This window comes from Electrona antarctica, assembly GCF_951216825.1.
Source record: "Electrona antarctica genome assembly, chromosome: 20".
NCBI classification, from domain to species: Eukaryota; Metazoa; Chordata; class Actinopteri; order Myctophiformes; family Myctophidae; genus Electrona; species Electrona antarctica.
In genome coordinates this window covers 29,333,468-29,351,122 of record NC_136801.1, presented here as the reverse complement: position 1 = coordinate 29,351,122, position 17,655 = coordinate 29,333,468, and the positions used below count along the sequence as shown (strand labels likewise).

At 44.3% G+C, this 17,655-nt stretch overlaps 1 protein-coding gene across 1 annotated transcript; it reads right to left on the bottom strand.

Moving 5' to 3' along the window:
* Positions 1–1,584: 1,584 nt before the first annotated feature.
* klf6a (Kruppel like factor 6a) lies at positions 1,585–9,760 on the bottom strand. The gene is made up of 4 exons (XM_079490207.1): positions 9,329–9,760; positions 6,345–6,936; positions 5,112–5,235; positions 1,585–4,651 (listed from the first exon to the last, which is right to left on the bottom strand). The coding sequence occupies exons 1-4, from the start codon at positions 9,428–9,430 to the stop codon at positions 4,600–4,602; spliced, it is 870 nt and encodes a 289-aa protein (XP_079346333.1). The 5' UTR covers positions 9,431–9,760; the 3' UTR covers positions 1,585–4,599.
* Between the last annotated feature and the right edge of the window lie 7,895 nt (positions 9,761–17,655).

The following is a 17,655-nucleotide window of genomic DNA, read 5'->3' as shown; positions in this document are numbered from 1 at the left end:
CTTTCTGAGTTACAGATGAACTGTCTGGAATTTACTGTGTACTTTGTGTGGAAGTACCATTGCTTCCCTCCCTGCAGGTCGTGTTGCACCTAAACCACAAATTATGCAACGCAATAATTTGTTTGTGGGGCTGATATATATCAAGTGAGTTGGTAGCTTGAGATCAAGGGGCTGCAATATGTGGAGGCAATAACATTCTTTGTCATTCCAGGGCTGGGAGGTTCTCCAAACTGAGCTTAATTAACTACCGAGGGCAAAGCTTCATTTAAACTGAAACCAACTACAAATCAGAAGAAGTTAGACGTTGCCTGCTCCTTCTAGCTCATAACCATACAGTAAGCAGAAGTAAGGGAGCAGGGGGGGAGACAGATCAACTCTTTGTATTTGTATTTTATTATCTTTTCCCCCTTCCCCCATCATTATTTTCTTGTTGGTTGTAACATAAATCGTGCTCTTTTGGTTTATCCATTGCTGTTTTGTACCATTATTTGTGTCAAGTAGAGTTAATTATCTAACAAATGTATAAAAGCGCTCTCTAATTAAATGCCATGGGCTGTAAGAGATGGAGATAAATTATTTATACTGCTTTGATGAGAGCTAGCTAGCTTGCTTTAAGCCATTATAGCAGTCAGTCGCTGCTATAAATGAAACCACTGCAATGTCTTAGCTTTAAATTTGAGGGGAGAAGAGCTAAACTATCCGGCACAGAAACCTAGTCAAGAGCTAGTGCTACTTAAGTGTACTGTTCATAGTTCCCAAAGATATAATTTGCTGTTTTTGGAGTTATTTTCACACTGACATTTACAAGTCAGGAAGGGGAGGGTTGTAAACACCCTGACAGGCTGACAGAGCTGCTATAGGAACAGGTACAGTGAAATCTAACTGAATGACAAATGTGTAAGGAAGTAGCTATGAATTAATCCCCCTTGTATCATTTCCTAAAGTCATGGCTCAAGAAGTTTGATCTACAATGTACAATGAGGCCCCTGGCTGTGCTTATTGAAGTACTACTGCGATACTCATTCATGATGTGATTTTAAGCGCCGGAAATGTACCCTTCAAGCTCTGACACACACTTCACCGTGTGTGTGTGTGTGTGTGTGTGTGTGTGTGTGTGTGTGTGTGTGTGTGTGTGTGTTAAAACTATTAAATATAGCTACATTCTACCCAGACTCCTAAAGAGCATAAGCATCCTTGAATGTAATGGTGTGTAACAGGACTGCACTAACAGAATACGGCTGCAACTATTGATTACTTTCTTAGCGATTCTTCTGATTACCTTTTTGGATTTATCGAATAATCAAGAATGTTGTATGTAGATCAACAAATCGATTAACCTCTTTAGCCCTGTTTTATACTTATAGTGCAATCTGCAAGCCACGATAAGCATTGAGAGCTTATAGAAACACACCCAACAAAGTGTTATCAAATATTAATAATATTTCTATTCAATTAGAATCGATTAAATTGGTTAGTTTCATTAACAGTTGCACCCCTACTAGTGTTAAATCTTACACAGACCCCAAAAGCATACCCTTGAACGTAATGGAGAATCAACAAATTAAGACGAGGGAAAGCGGCAAGTCTGATAAGAATTTCTTATTATTCCAATAAAAAATACATTCATACAGAAATATAACAATTTTGCAAAACAATTTCAAATAAAAATTTCATAAAGCATAAACATAACAATTTTACAAAAGTGTTTTTTTCTTTTTGTTTCTTATACAAACATTTCTGTTGAGAACAAAGAGCTGTGTTTCATGTGTGTGTGTGTGTGTGCGCGTATGTATGTGTGTGTGTGTGTGTGTGTGTGTAAAAGATACACGTAACATTTCAGGGGAAGGAATAGGAAGAGAAATGGAAGAAGGAGCGAGATAGAGAAGTGATGGAATCGGTTTAAGATGCAAGCAAACATGGAGTAGAATCAAGGCTCAATTACCACCTGAACAGTATCAGGCTGCCATTTGGGAGCTCCTCTCTTATCCCACAGGAAAAAGAAAAAAGAAAAAAAAACATAAAACAAATAAACCTTAGCCCACGGCAAGTTTGTACTCATCCATCCAAATCCATGTGTCGGAGCATGCTACACTCTTAACTTGCTGCAACCTCAGACTCCCTCCACTGCAGCAGGACCTCGACGTTGAGCAGGCTGATTTCTGCTCATCGGGTCAAATTTCTAGTTTAGTAGAGATAATCCCTCATCATTTTGATATCTACCCTTTCCAATGACCCCGAATATACTCGCAACAAATACCCATAAGCAAATGCAGTTTTTAGGGTAAAAAAAAAAAAGAAGAAAAACATGGCCAGGGGGCTTTGCCAGTGGTGTATATGCACTGATGGCAGGTCAGCTGAAATGGATGATCTTTATCTGGTTCCAGAGAAGCCATCAACCATACCCCCCCCTCCCCAACCCCCCCGGTTTTCATAATACTGTTTCAGCTCGGGCTAGAACAACGCTTCCCCAGACAGGTCAATAACCAACCTACACAGTCAGCAGTCTGTGACAGATTCCATGCCAACAAAGCCTTTAGCAATTCATTACCAAGAGGCAGTACAAGGCAAGGCCTGTCCAACTGCAGCCTGTTAATTACAATAAATCTTTAGCTTTTTCTTCAGTCTTGCTTGCAGGAATGGTGGGAGATGTTGGGGGGGGGGGGAGGCAGAGGGTGATGGTGATGGCAGGGGGCTACAGTGGGCCTTAAATTCTCATGCTAAAGCAGCTGCTTCGTATTCAAGTCTGCGTTCGCCTCAAATAGGTGCACATGCATCCAAATCTGTTTTTTTGCTTTGTACAGTTGTGTTAATGGATTACAGTACATACTACACAGTAGTAAATGTTTTTTCTTTTCTTTTTTAATCAAGGATTTTAAGTGCTCTTCACATACAGCATTATGTCTTACAGGGTCTCTCTGACTCAACCAAATGTGATTCATTATTATACATCAATTAATTTGGTGCATCCGCTCAAGGAAGTATCCTAACTAAAACAAAATAAATAAAAAAAAGATACTCATTTCCAAAACATGAACATTTTTATACACTAAGCTCTAATCTAAAAAATAAAGAAAAATAAAGGGGCGGGGGGGGGGGGGGCTTGGGCAACTGTTGATAAAACAGAAGAGGTGCAAATTGATAGGTAATTGAGCCTTGAACAAGCTTTTCGAATCACCCATAGAACAAATGTGACCTCCCGAACGGGGCGAACCACCATCACAGGGCAAAGTCACTTGCATAAGGCACCATTAAGGTCAACAGTGCATTATCAGATAGAAAATGGAAAGAATGTACAAAAATCAAAATTTGTCCTCAAAGGCAATGGATGAGTGAAAGAAAACAACCAATAACTCCATTAATGACTTCTGTGTCTGTAAGCAGTGGTGATATTTCCAGCCAAAACGTGAAATAAGCATGAGGGATGGATGACGTTTAACAGAAGATAGATCGTCAAGGCTTTATGTACAATATTGTAACATTTAACCGGTTTGCGTTTTTAGCTGCACTTTTATTGAAACTATTTGCAGTCCTCCTGATTACAGTGGAAACAGGAGAAGTTGTGTACAAACCCTAGAACCATGCAACACCTGTCTAATGATACTGAAGTTATAGTATACCTCGAAGCACACAGCTTATACAATTTTTACTACAAATCAATTTTGTAGCTTGTAAAAAAAAAAAAAAAAAAAAAAAAGAATTCATAAACCAGGCTACATAACACATTGCACATTTAGTAGCTGCACCAAAAAACACCAAAAAAGCTCCTCTCATACAGTGACTGGGGGGCAGGGGGTGTTGTGCCCTGGATCGCTTCCCAAGAGGAGGGCAGGGCAAGTCTTCCCCAACCCCCCCTTTTACTCATCCAACCCAAGGCCCCAGTCTTGGGTGCCTGAGAAACAGGCACTTCCTCTCAAGCCCATCCTCACGTGACCGGGAGGCGAAAAAAAACTAAAACTGAATTTGTTCCCCCCGAGAAACCCATTCAGTCCTCAGCAATATTGGTACCAGCCCTCCCCCCTCCCTCCCTCCCTCCATCCATACATACATCCGCTCCTGTCTCTCTGCCTCAATCCTCTCTGGTCTCTCCGCTCACGGGTGAGGGGGTGGTTGTCGGGGTGGGGGCAGTCAGCCAGTCACAGACATTCACAGTGCACACATGCTTACCTCAGACAGTTTTGCGTTTGTAAAGTACCAGTGTATCTGCTTGTCCGGGAGATTGACCCCCCCCAAAACATCATGCACCATACATACAATTCATTCATTCCTTTTTGTGTCCATCTCTTTTTTTTGTAATTTTGTTTGTATTTTTTTCTTTCATGTCTCTAAGTCCTTCTCAAATCGATTCTTCCATCCGTTGATTTTGTCCTCTTCTTCATCGCCTGCACAAAAATAAGCAGATGACCTTCAGAGCGCCTTTTTTTGTCCAAAGAGAGGTCCGTAGAGGCACTGGGATTGAGAATGGTGCAAAATGGCATGCTTTGGCTGGAACACGCTCCCGCCTCTCTGCTCTGGGGCAGTTCAACCAAGAGACCGGTCGGTCGGGAGACAGCGTTATTTCTTCCCCTTCGCTGCAGTCGGTTGTTTGATGCTCGCCCAGCTCTAGATGTGTCTCTTCATGTGAAGAGCCAGATGGTCAGACCTGGAGAAGCATCTGTATATGAAGGGCACAGAAGAAAAAGATATTTAGAGTCTACAAATGGTAATAGATCTACTGTGCTGCGATCTAAAATAACGTGCATTCAAAACAAAAAGATGGATAAGCTTCTACACTACAGGCATCCGTTAGATTAGCGTTAAGATTGAGTTGTAAAAACTTGAGATCCAGTTAACAAGTCTTTGGGATGGGACATTTTTGAATTACCTGAATTTTGTGAGTGTGTGTATCAACTCGTCTTGTAACTTAGCAATGCAAAACACTCAAATGTGACTAAATTAACTCCGACTGATCGTTGTCAATCATTGCTTTCGATCTTTCAAAGCATGCTCTTTGTTGCAATGGAACAACAAAAGCAGAGCACATCAATGAGGACCCATGCCTTTAATCCTTATCCTATCTGTCTAACTGGTACATAGCGTTATCAGATCTAGGCCATGTTCTCGTTTTGCCGTACCTGTCACAGTGACTGCATTTAAATGGCTTTGCCCCAGTGTGCTTTCTGAAGTGTCTGGTCAACTCGTCGCTTCGTGCAAAACGCCATTCGCAGCCCTCCCATGAACACCTGTATGGTTTCTCACCTGGAAAATAGAACAAGCATAGAACAAATTGTCTTTAGTTTGGTCTGAAATGAAGATTTTCTTCTAAAAGCCATGCAGGGGCACTGTGCATGTCTTTGTTTGTCCCCGTTATTGAAATGCATTCAAATGAGTAATGCCTCTGGTCAGACATAATCATAGACAGACATAGTTCTGAACAAAGTCAACTCAAAACCCAGTTTCCACTGAACCTGTTGGATTACTTCTCATCTTACGTTATGTAATGCGAAACATGTCAGGAATGCAAAGACTGCTCTTGTAGCTGAATGTAAAAAAAAAAAAGAAAAATACTTTGTAGGTCAAGAGAGGGAGAGAGGTCCCGTGGAGAAAGCCACACGTGCAATTGCACGCTGCTAATCAAAAATAAGACGCGGTCAAATGACCATTCAAACCCTTCCAATTCAGCACCCCTGGCCCCCCCGCCCATCACCCTTTCCCATGGTGAAACTCAATCTGTTTTGAGGGACCGAGTCCCTTTTATCCCCCATGTGCCAACCCCCCCCCCCCTCTCTCTCTCACCCAGTCAGTCACATTCCAGATAGATTAGGTCACAGTTTAGGTATCCAGCCATGCAGAGCTAATACTCGCAGCACTCTGGCTGAGGACATGCAATGTGGACCTTTAATTACATTACACACATTGGCCGGACAATGCCATTAGGGTGGAAAGACAAAAATAATTGCACTACTTTACGTTTTTTTAAACGTACAATTATAAGGTTCTTTGGAGAATAACGTGTGTGTGTGTGTGTGTACGGTTTCATGTTCTTTAACACTGAATCAAGATGAACTAGTTCTGCAAGGGGCCACAAAGAATAGCCTTTTTTTTCGTCATTATGCACTACTTTTGCACTACTTTTTTTTTAAACGTACAATTATAAGGTTCTTTGGAGAATAACGTGTGTGTGTGTGTGTGTGTGCGCGTACGGTTTCATGTTCTGTAACACTGAATCAAGATGAACTAGTTCTGCAAGGGGCCACAAAGAATAGCCTTTTTTTTCCGTCATTATGCTGCAAGTGAAGATGTGTCAACAATCCCTGCTTTCACAGAGAGGACCCTGGCTGGCTGTTTGCAGTGTTTCGTTAGCTCACCTGTGTGAGTGCGCTGATGTGCTTTGAGGTGGGAGCTCTTCGTGTAAACCTTGCGACAGCCGTTGAAGTGACACCTGTGTACTCTCCTCCTGCCGTCCGGCGACGTGTCCCCGCAGACAAGTCCCGTCTTTTCCGAACTTTTCCCGATCCCACCGGTCCTGATTTTGACCGGCAAGTGCAACTCGGCGTGCACGCCGGCGCTCCAGCCCTGCATCATGCTGCTGGGCTCTGAGCTGGCCTCCGGAGAGGATGGGGGAGTGCTAATGATGGAGGGGCTAAAAGGTCCAGAGCCGACCAGGACAGAGCCCAGAGGGTTGTGGGTAAAGCTGTGTGTGGGCGAGAGCTCCTCGGAACTGTCTGAAGCCTCACTGCTGGCATCCGAATTCACACTGTTTGTGTCCAAAATGTGGCTGTCCTGATTGTCCTCCTCATGGGCTATGATGGGGATCTTTGGGTCAGACTCTGCCTTGGCTTTGTCCCCGCAGGCCAAGATCAGCTTGCTCCAGAGGTGCTCCGGGTTGTCGAACGTTACTAGTTCGGCTGTGGAGACGTAAGGCTCACTCTGTAGATATCGCTCCAGCTCCAAGCATGTCTGGATGAGTGCAGAGAAATGAGAAAATGCTATCAGCATACACATGAATACAATAGAGCTTATTTTTTTATCTGGAGAATGAAGGGGGGGGGGGGGGTTAGAGAGAGAGAGAGAGAGAGAGAGAGAGAGAGAGAGAGAGAGAGAGAGAGAGAGAGAGAGAGACAGACAGAGAGAGAGAGAGATATACCATACTTGGATGAATGAGAAGAATCATTGAAATAACTGTTCAGGCCGTGTGGGCTATTGTGGACAAAATGTTTATCGCAGATACAAACAGGAACTTCGCTGACAACTTCTGCACAATTAATAGGAGGACTGCTTGGACAAATGGACACCACATATTTCTGCCTGTCTAAACACACACAGTACAAACATCAGTGTTGTGCAAGAACTTATGAATTGTTGAAAATGGACAAATGATGGGTCCATGTTAAGTTGTTCCTGTGTACTACACAAGTATATTATATCCTACAGTGTACCACACAGTAGAAGATACAAAAAAAAAGCATCTCGGAAGTGTGTAATCGGTAGACTGCTAGAGAGCTACGCCAGGATCAAGTCAACTTCCCACTGGCACAAGAGGCATGTAAGCTTCAGCACAGCAAGTGTTCATCTCACAAACAACGTGTCATGTTATCAGCAGCTCCACATGGGCCTTCATTGTGGAATGAGCGGTGAGTCCATTTGAGCTGAGCTGTCAGCCCCTAAACTCTGACCACTTTCTGCACCCAAGTGCAAAGGAAGCATTTTAATGTGCATTCTCGTTTCAGCGGTCGAGTGACTCACTGGACGAATTTAGAGCCCTTTTAAGGAAGCTGCCCCAACTTCCCCTCTTAACATGAGCTGCTCAGCGCCTTGTCCTCGTGCAGGGGGCCTGGCTGCTGACATGCAATCACATCCTTCCTAAGTGTCAGGCCAATGCTCTTAGTGGAGACACACTGGTTTAAGTGTGACTCAAAGCTGTGGGACTCGGCGAGCAAGGCCATTCATTATGAGGTGCATATGGCACAGTGGGAGCAGAGCTGACATGGCTCTAGGCATACTGCAACGCTCTCTTACACAATGTTTTCCAGCTGCACTGGTACCTACTCATGCGAGCTGGAATTGGCCATCTCTGACATTTGATTCCATCATATTGTCTATCTATCCTGTTCAAATCCCAGGACAGGATAACTCACGTGGTGCAAATGAACGTGCTTCCTTCCAAGCAGAATAACATTTGGATATGGGTAACAATTGAAATAAACCAGCAATGAGAAAAAGCGTACTATTTAAAGCATTTCAGTTTGAGTAAGACGTATATGAACATGAAACACTGCTACAGAAGGGCTCCCTAACCACAACATCTTTCTGCTTTGGAAACAATATGATCAGACAACAGCTCAAGTTAAGGGCTCTGTGCCAAAAATCATCAAATGCCCTGAAGGTAAAATGGGATCGATTACAATCACGTAATCTATCTCATGTTACACATGATCTTTCTGCAGTACGTACACACACACACACACACACACACACACACACACACACACACACACACACACACACACACACACACACACACACACACACACACACACACACACACACACACAGTCTGACTGTCTGTCTGTCTGTATTCTCATTTGAATGAGTAGTAGCTAGTCTGCACATCCGCTGATTGACGCGAGTTCCTGTCGCTCTTATCTCCCCACAACATTCCGGACCGAATACGAGGTGACGGATCGCCTCTCTCTCTGACTATGTGTAGGTCTCTCTATCCTCGCAGAGCTGAGCTTAAATGCGAACCCTGCCAGCCAGGCATCGAAAACACCTGGTTAAATAACTCATGCTCAAAATACAGCAGACTGCTGCTAGCTGAACCCTGCGAGTTCCTCCAGTCCATGCATCTTCCCCAGACAGAGAGCAGAGCAGAGCCAATGCTGGAGCTGTCAAACCACACTGTCACTGTGCCCACACATGCTTGTCAACTTCACACACCGAACGAACTCCGCACCACAAAGTAAGTCAGATGATAATATGGGTCTAGCACATTTATCAAACGTGCACGTGTGCCTCATCATGCGTATTCTGGTTTTACTATTCGAGAATGACATAATGTGCAATAAACGCCATCATCCAATTAAACCCTCTAGAGTAGACAGACAGGACCTGAGAGTTGTCGCTGTACTTGGCCCAATTTTTTCCCCTTGGTTCTACACCAAATCTCTTCGCCAAAAATAGCCGATCTACAAGCGTCTGATCTGCCTTTTTTGTTATTATTTTTTTTGCTGTCGGTGCTGGTATTCAAGTGGTAAATACACATTTCCTCCTATAATACGCGCGTAAACATCAGTGGCGACGAAAGAAAAAAAAGGTCATTCATAACTTTAAAATGGACTGATATATTCACCTGCTGCCAGTACTCCTCCAGAGACGGTAAGGCTGAAAAATAGCCCGTGTCGTGAACTATTTGAAGTTCTTGAAAGATGCTGCACATGGGTAGCACATCCATTTTCCAAAGTGGTAGAAAAAGCCTTCAATCAGCTGCACTTTTTAAAGAGAAATATCTCTTCAGAGCGACGCGCAGGGAGGGGGGAAGTGGTGCTGTCAAGTATCCTTGTTGTCGTGCGTATACTTGCATGCGGCTTCGATGCAACAAAAAAAAGAATAATAAAATAAGACTCCGTTGAATTGTTGATCGGACGATCCGTGCTTGCGTTCAAGTGTGTGTGTGTGTTTGCAAACACAGGCAGTGGACTGGATGGTGAGGAGAGTCGTGCGCTCTGCAAACTTCCCTATTCAAACCTCGCAGGCAACCCTCCCCCGGCGCGACTACGCTCACACGGTGTCCACCAATCGGATTCCACCAGCGCGCCGGAGCGCATATGATATCACACTCGACCAATCGCGCGCGCCCGTTGATACAATTTCCCCGTGTCTCTTTTTTAATTGGTGCGTTCAACTCACGGCTCGGCTCGCGTTCATTGGACGGCTATTTTTAGAACTGTATATATACGCGCTGGCCTGCCTGCGATCCGCTGTCTTTCAGTGCTGGAGCTCGAGCTGAGTGTTGTGTGTAAAAGGTTCCATGTTTCACCACAGAGCGCGCATGTGAGCCGTTGGCCGCAACACCAGTTTCCTCTTTTTGCTTTTTTGGGAAACATTTAATTCTAATGCAACATTATGACATGATGCCACTATTGCCTACAACCCTCAATTACAGTGATTAAACATTTTCCATTTTAAACATCCTTTTCTTATACCTTGAAATTAAGTTTTCCACAGAAATTGGGGAAACATGGCATTCTGTTTAAATAAAGTCAAGTGGTCCACATAATTATGTTTATTTTTGTATTTATTTTTCTTGAGGCATGTTTGTCAGATCAGTTATGATGAAGTACAACAAAAATTGCACATCATACACAGAATCGCTGCAATAACCTTTAACCAACCCCAGCATATTCTGGGGCAAACATTAGCCAAAAATAGCAGAGCTCACAATAGGGGTCCAAGAGTATAGAGCCAACTCACGCTCCTAGAAAAGCTAAGTGTGTATTCATTCTGTCCTATGCCATTAAACATTTTCATAATTGGCATGTTTGTGTAATCTAATGCAAATATGCAATATGTGTATTATAAAACTTAAGTTAAACAATTTGTTAAGTTAAGTTTATTGTTTGTATTATAAATTTAAGATAGATTTGTACATCCTGTCTTGCTTGTGCAATGGGATTCCACATTCATGCCTCATGACAAGTTTCAACATCCATAATGCCACTTGCATGCGGTGACATGCAGGCATCTTCCATTGAGAGCTTCTCTCTTCATTCCAGTCGCATTCCACCACATGTTTATTTGGCAATGGCATTACATCATGCAACTCATTCTTATCGGGTTCCTCTTTGGAGGACGTACATAGGAAACCCATAACAGCTAAGTCGAAGAGAGGCCGGTCTGAGTCCAGTTAATTTCATAAGTTCATCATAAAGTCAATTGGCTATGTGAATACAACATGGCACGCTACCCGGTGCAAGATGAGACAAACAACATTTTTGGACAGCACCCACATTGTTTTCCAAGTGTCTGTCTTTCTCCGCTGCCAGCCAGTCCCGGGGGAAGGACTGAGCGTCTATTGTGTCACTCTCGACTGCAGGGCCATATTTGTCACTCATAGCATCTGATTTAGTCATATGGTGATGCAATGTGTCTTATGAACCCAGGACCTGGCCTCAGAAGTCCCTTTAAAAGGAATTTCACTTGGCCTTTGTGTCACTAATGGGAGCTATTCATTATGTCTTACCCAGGCCTCGCTGGACATTTTGGCAGAAAAAAAAAAAAAAAAAAAAGTTCAGCGAGTCCATTCACAATAACGGACCTTTCTTTTCGTCTCGGAATATCTCGGTCAGCCATCGGAGGAGTAATGCAATGCTTGGTTTATCATGGCGCACTAATATAGCAGCCTTGATCGTTCATGCATCTCAGACTTTGTCAGAGGTCCTAACACTATCTGTGTGATGAATCACAGGGCTACCGTTGGGCTCCCTAAGGAGCATTAGCGTTGAGGTCTACAGTAATCACTTCTTACAGAAGGCCCCTCTGATGAAGCATTTAGAGAATGCGCAGGGTGCCGCATGGCAGCTTTTATCTGGGAGAAGCCAGGTTCCACAGCTTTTATCATCGTTATGCAATCCCAGCCCAGGCAGTAGCCACAGGAAAGAGCAATTACAGGATGACCCATTTTAATACATCACTGTCAACCCAATCAGTGAGTTGTTCTAAGGGGGTTTTTCTGGCTAACCTTGGTGCAGCGGAGACACTGGAGACCCTCTGTTCTGCTCATAACGTGCATGAGTAAACAAATTGAGGCGTGTTCCTAATCTCAAGGTCATTTTTTTGTCCGCAGCATCCACTTAGATTTAACCACTTGGCACTGTACCTGGTCCTGGTACCTGGTCCACTCCTTTTTCGCTTTTCCTGCTTTTTTTGGTATACCAAAATCTTTGAGAAAATAGCCTATCTACAAGCTCACTTGTAGATCAGCTATTTGTTGAGAAAAGAGATGCTGGATTCAATTGCATAATGAAACTACTTTAAGGAACTGATTGAAACCAGTTTGATTCAATAGAATGCGTACAGTTCAATGAAAAGTACAGGTCAATACAAAATCTGCTAAGAAAGAGGATAAAACCAGAAAAAGACTTGTTTACATGAGGGTCCTCCATTTTCGATTCATCAGAACATTTAAAGACATACAAATATACACTTTTATACAATAAAAAAGAGGAAAAAAAGAAATAATAATTTTCATGGTTAGAAAATAACGGAATAACGTGTGCAGTAAAAATAAGGGGGAGGGGGGCTTTAACTTTTTTTGCAGAGGCCAGTTTCAAATTGCAGCCGCCCGCTATTAATTTCAGTGGAAGTTGCTCAGTGGCGTTTTGAACTTAGAGTATTAATAGAGACGTCACCGGATTTCTCCTCCCATCCACTTGCATTAAGTTGCTCAAAAGCGCATGAGGCGATTTCACTCTTCCTTCCGGGTAGGAACAGAGTATTCTGGGATGGATTGGGCCAAATCGTGAACGCGCTGGCCATTGACTATCATTGCGTGCGTTCATGTAAGAAACATAGCGTTCACGTGTCATCGCCCCATAAAATGAACGTGCACAATGCATAGTGCTGGCTCGAGCTGCAATGCCACTTTCGGCCACTATGTCCATTTCGCCTCAGGGTTTCCTCTCGGTGACTTCTCTATTATATTTATACTCTAAGGTTTTGAAGCACCCGGAAGAACGGTCTACTTCCGCATTTGACCACCATTTGGTGGTCAAATGCGGAAGTGAAAACGAGCGCTCAATGTTAAAGCCCAGCTGCTCAGGGTTTCCTCGTCATGAATCCACGGGTCCGCCTGCAGTTCACGCTCTAACCACTAGGGCCGAGTGGTTCAACGCTGGAGAGCCTCCCTGGGGGCTTGGGTGTAGCGAATCTTGTAGACCACCAGGCCCATTGCAAGTTGCTGTACTGTTATCAACCTTAAGCCATTCTGGCCTATCAAAATGAGCGGGGGTAAGGTGGGTCCTGGGAGTTAGGCCAATAGTAGCCTGACCAGTTTGTTTTGTGATGTCTGGAGCCTTGTTTTTAGGGCCTTTGAGCCGGTGCTGTGTACCACAGTGGTACCATGAGGTACATGCATAGTCGAAGAAACCTTGTATGAAAAGTATTTTTGCTGTATATTTGCTGACCACTCCTCTGTGCTGAAGTTGATAGTAATGAACATATTTCCGAACTACCGGTATTTCAACCATAATACTATAAGGTGCTTATTGGTACGCATGTTAATTGATTTGATTTTAGTGGAAGATACAGGGGTGCAGACTGTGTGTTGTTGACAACTGATTCTGAAGTACAATGTCTTTCATCCTTTCACCTCGCAGTGTAGCACCAAGCGAGCAGTTAGCAGCTTTACAGCACCATCGATAGAGATGCATCAGCCGACGTGGGGGAAGGAGGCCGTGGAAAAATTTGTCCAAGCTTAAATAAAATGAGAATAAAAACTAGAAAAAGTGCCCTTCCGGGCACAGGTCTCCACCAGGAGGATAGGAGTGTGTGTGATGTTTGGCAAGGATGTTTAGGAGGATGTTTTTTTTTTTTTTTTTATGATTTGAGGCATTTTGTTCCAAAAATGTGTTTTGCAAAAATCAACCTGTTGGTGGCGCTATAACAGGCCAATGTGAAAAGGGTGGGATATATTCCTCAGCCTAGTAAGAAAAAGTGTGAAAGATTTCACGTAAATTGCATGCTGCGTTCATGATTTGAGGCTATTGTTCAAAACGGGGCAATCTTGCAAACTGTGAAAGCCAATTATAGGCAATTAGGATGGAATATGAAATATCGGACAGATCCAACTTGAGCACATGACCATAGAGATACTGTGTAACGATTTGTGAGATTTTTGGACAGAATCTGGAGGAGTAATATCAAAAAATGTGTTTTACAAAAGTCGGCCTCCTGGTGGCGCTATAAAAGGCAGATGCGGAAAATGCAGGTCAAAGGTTTGTCCTTGGCCTCTAGGGAGTGTGCATGCAACGTTTCACGCAGATCTGTGCAGTTGTAGGTCAAAAATGTGAAAAGCTGCCTCATGGTGGCGCTATAACTGGCCGTTCTGGAAAATGTGGGGCAGAGGTTCATCGTTGGCATCCAGGGAGTGTGTGTGCAAAGTTTGGCATCGGCCGGGTTAACGGTGCCGGAGATTAGCTGTACACAGACGGACGGAAGGACACACACACGGACGGACGGACACACACACGGACGGAGTGCAAAACATACTCTCTCCCCATGCCTTCGGCCTGGTGGAGACAATAATTGATTGGAAATCAATGCACATACATCATTCACTCTTTTGTAAGAAGGAGAAATGGACGCGGGGAGAGGAGAAGAAGGAGGTGGGGGGGGGGGGGGGGGGGGGGATCAATATTCATTGGAATCATAAATCAGGAGTGAGCCAGCGCTCGCGGGGAGAGATGATGATCGTTGGTCTGGTTTTGGATTACATACTGGGCCGAGGCTGTCCAGCTTGCAAATGCGTTTCAGGTTTGCTCCTGTACCCCCACCGCACACACACACACAAACACACAAGCACGCACAGAGATGCGCACGTGGGCACGCATTGACATGCAATGCACGCACACACATGCATGCACGTACGTATGCACGCACGCACACGCACACACACACACACACACACACACACACACACACACACACACACACACACACACACACACACACACACACACACACACACACACACACACACGCATGCATGCAGACACAATATTAACACTGCCTGAACACGGCCTCTCTTCTCATTGAAATGCATCGATGGTTTCCGTGTGATGTCGGCCTTCCGTCCCGCTGTCATGGCCACGTCTAGGAGAGTCTAGCAGACAGCGCAACATGTGTTTGTGTACAATGGGTCGGGTAGGGTCTGGTCCGTCACGCCGCCAATGATGGGTGGCGAGGCGGGGGTAAGGGGGGACCTCTGCCTCGGAGCAGCCTCTTGACCTTGAGGATGAAGCGTGTGCTTTGTCTTCCGTGTATCTGTGTGTGTGTGTGTGTGTGTGTGTGTGTGGGGGGGGGGGGGGGGGGGGGGGAGTGTTTGAGCTGCATTACTAAGTGGACATGCTTTGCACACAGCAATCACTCAGGACACTCTTGTGACAGTCAAGCCCCTGATCCACAGGCTGATGATGAGAGAATCCGGTTCTCAGTCAGTCGGAAGCATGGCATTCTGAAGTGCGAAGTTCATGTAACCAGGAATAGCTTTGGACTTGGCTCTGTGACAGCCCCCCCCCCCACACACACACAAATGTAAGATATGCAGGAGTCAGGACTCACATTTAACAACTTCAATCCTAGCATCCCTATTCTGGGGCCAAAACAGCAGATCTGTGTTGAGCTGGAATGCGTTGTTAAATGGTGCATTTATATAGCGCCAAATTTATCCAAGGCACTTTACAGAGATTGTGCATTACATTCACCCATTCACACACCAATGCCGGAGGAAACCATGCAAGGCACAAACCTGCACATCGGGAGCAATTAGGGGTTCAGAGTCTTGCTCAAGGACACTTCGACACTAAATATAACACTGTGGGAGCCCATGTTCGAACTGGGAACCTTGCGGTTCGCAACCGGTCACTCTACCCATGACCCACTGCCGCCCCTACAGCTGCCTGCGTTGTTAGCTTGGAGATATGCTATTTTTGGCTAAACTATTTTATATAGAGTGGAAAACTTAGGGGGCCTATAGAGACGTAGTTAATGCAACAGGGCATTGCAGAACATGCATTTGGCATCAAATTAGGGCATATTGGCCAGCAGGCAAAGCTCACTGCTTTATGTAGAAGGAAGGAGATAGTAAAATGCTCGCAAATCGCAATGTGTAGGTGAGCTGGTGAGGTACAGAGTCTAGGATAAAATAAAAAGTAAGTAAATAAAAAGTAGCGAAGTGATTAAAATGTTGAGTTGTGTATGTGTGTATGTCCTTGTGTGACAGCACCAGTGTTGTGGCAACAGCAACAAAATAGTACAAAGAGGAACTATAGTACAGAGCTCTAGGCCACACGGCCTTGACTTTTATCAGTGAAGCGAACAGCAACAGAATCACTTTTTCTTTTCGTTATCTTACTGTAAGACATTCTTGTTTACTCCCAGGAGTTTCCCGGTAATTGAATAAAAACAAAAGAGAACACCATCGTTTTCGCCAGCTTAGTTTAGTACATAAACAGTTAGTACATAAAGTGAATGAAATTCTAGTTTCATTCAACCTTTAAAAAAAATCATTTTCCACGTCAGTTTTTTCAAAAAGGAAAAAATAATGTGCACCGTAAGTGGGAACATTGTTTAATCATTGCGCTTTGGGAGGAGATTCATGGAGAGGATATTAAACGTGCTGGAAAATCCAGAGGACAGTTCAATGGTCATTGTTTCACACAGGGCGGTGCATTGAGAGACTGTGTTGTTTTTCCTTCGGGTGATGCCTGCCGTTAGTTGGTTGGTGCTAAAGGCTACTACCATTATTGCACGCGGGCACAGGAATGTGAGGCATTTTATTATTTGCCGCCAACCTCTGTGGGAACCAGCTTTCACTCATCGTTTCGGGGGAGGCATTTATCCGGGCTGCGGGATAAACAGCGACCCAACCCACTGATTAGGGACCTTGGATGTATTCATCGCACATTTTCGGGTGTGGAAGAGGAGGAGGGGGTGATCAGGTTACCCTGACCCTGAACACAGTGAGCTGAATGTGGTACTCTTTAGACGGGACGATATGGGATAACCTATCACCCAATTCAACAGGACACAAGGCAAATTCCTGGTGCATGTATTGCATTTTGCTGAATAAAGGGCAACACTGTGTCTCACTCAGTCTGGCGGTAGACGTTGCAGACACCAGTAACTCAGATTTAATCTGCCATTTATGCTAAATTGCATTTTGCCATTTGCATTTAGATTTCCAGATGGCTGTCTTGACTTGTAAACAGAAGTGGAGAAGAGCAAAAGTTTACATTTTCCCTAATGCAAGAGAATTATTTTCAGTTATGTAACACACCTCTCAGTTTAAAATTCCAATCCCATTGGGTGATGCGGTCAACAGTGGGCTTGAATTTGAAGAATGTCGAAAAATAAAAGTCTCTGTAAGGACACTGAGAAATTACCTGGGGCCCCAATCACATTCACAAAAGACCTTGTTTGGGAAATACTGCCGCAATTTGCTCTGCATTCAAGGGATGTTTTTACACACACACAAAAACACATGTGCCAGACATGTAGGCCTATGGCCTGTCCTTCCAGCATTCATTCCTTTTGCTGTCAGTCACAGTAGTACATCAGCATTGCTTGAAGGACTGGAGTGAAAGGACTGGAAAGTGACCTGACCTGGAGCACATAATAGAGGAAGAAAAAATAATCAGTTAAGGTGCGTTGTGCTGGGGGGTGGGGGGGGGGGGGGGGGGGTCTTGTCTTTTATCTTCAGTTAGGAACTGATTCCAAATCTGTGTTTGTAACATCATGTCTCATCATCAGCCAGGCTGTGTGCTCCCCCCCCCCCCCATCTAAAGTTCACGTATGCTACTGACCTGGAGGCAGGTCAGAGCCCGGGGGGTCTTTGTCCTCATACAACCGTGAACAGTCGACGCATGCTTATCTCTTTATCCTACCCCTGGATCTGTCAAG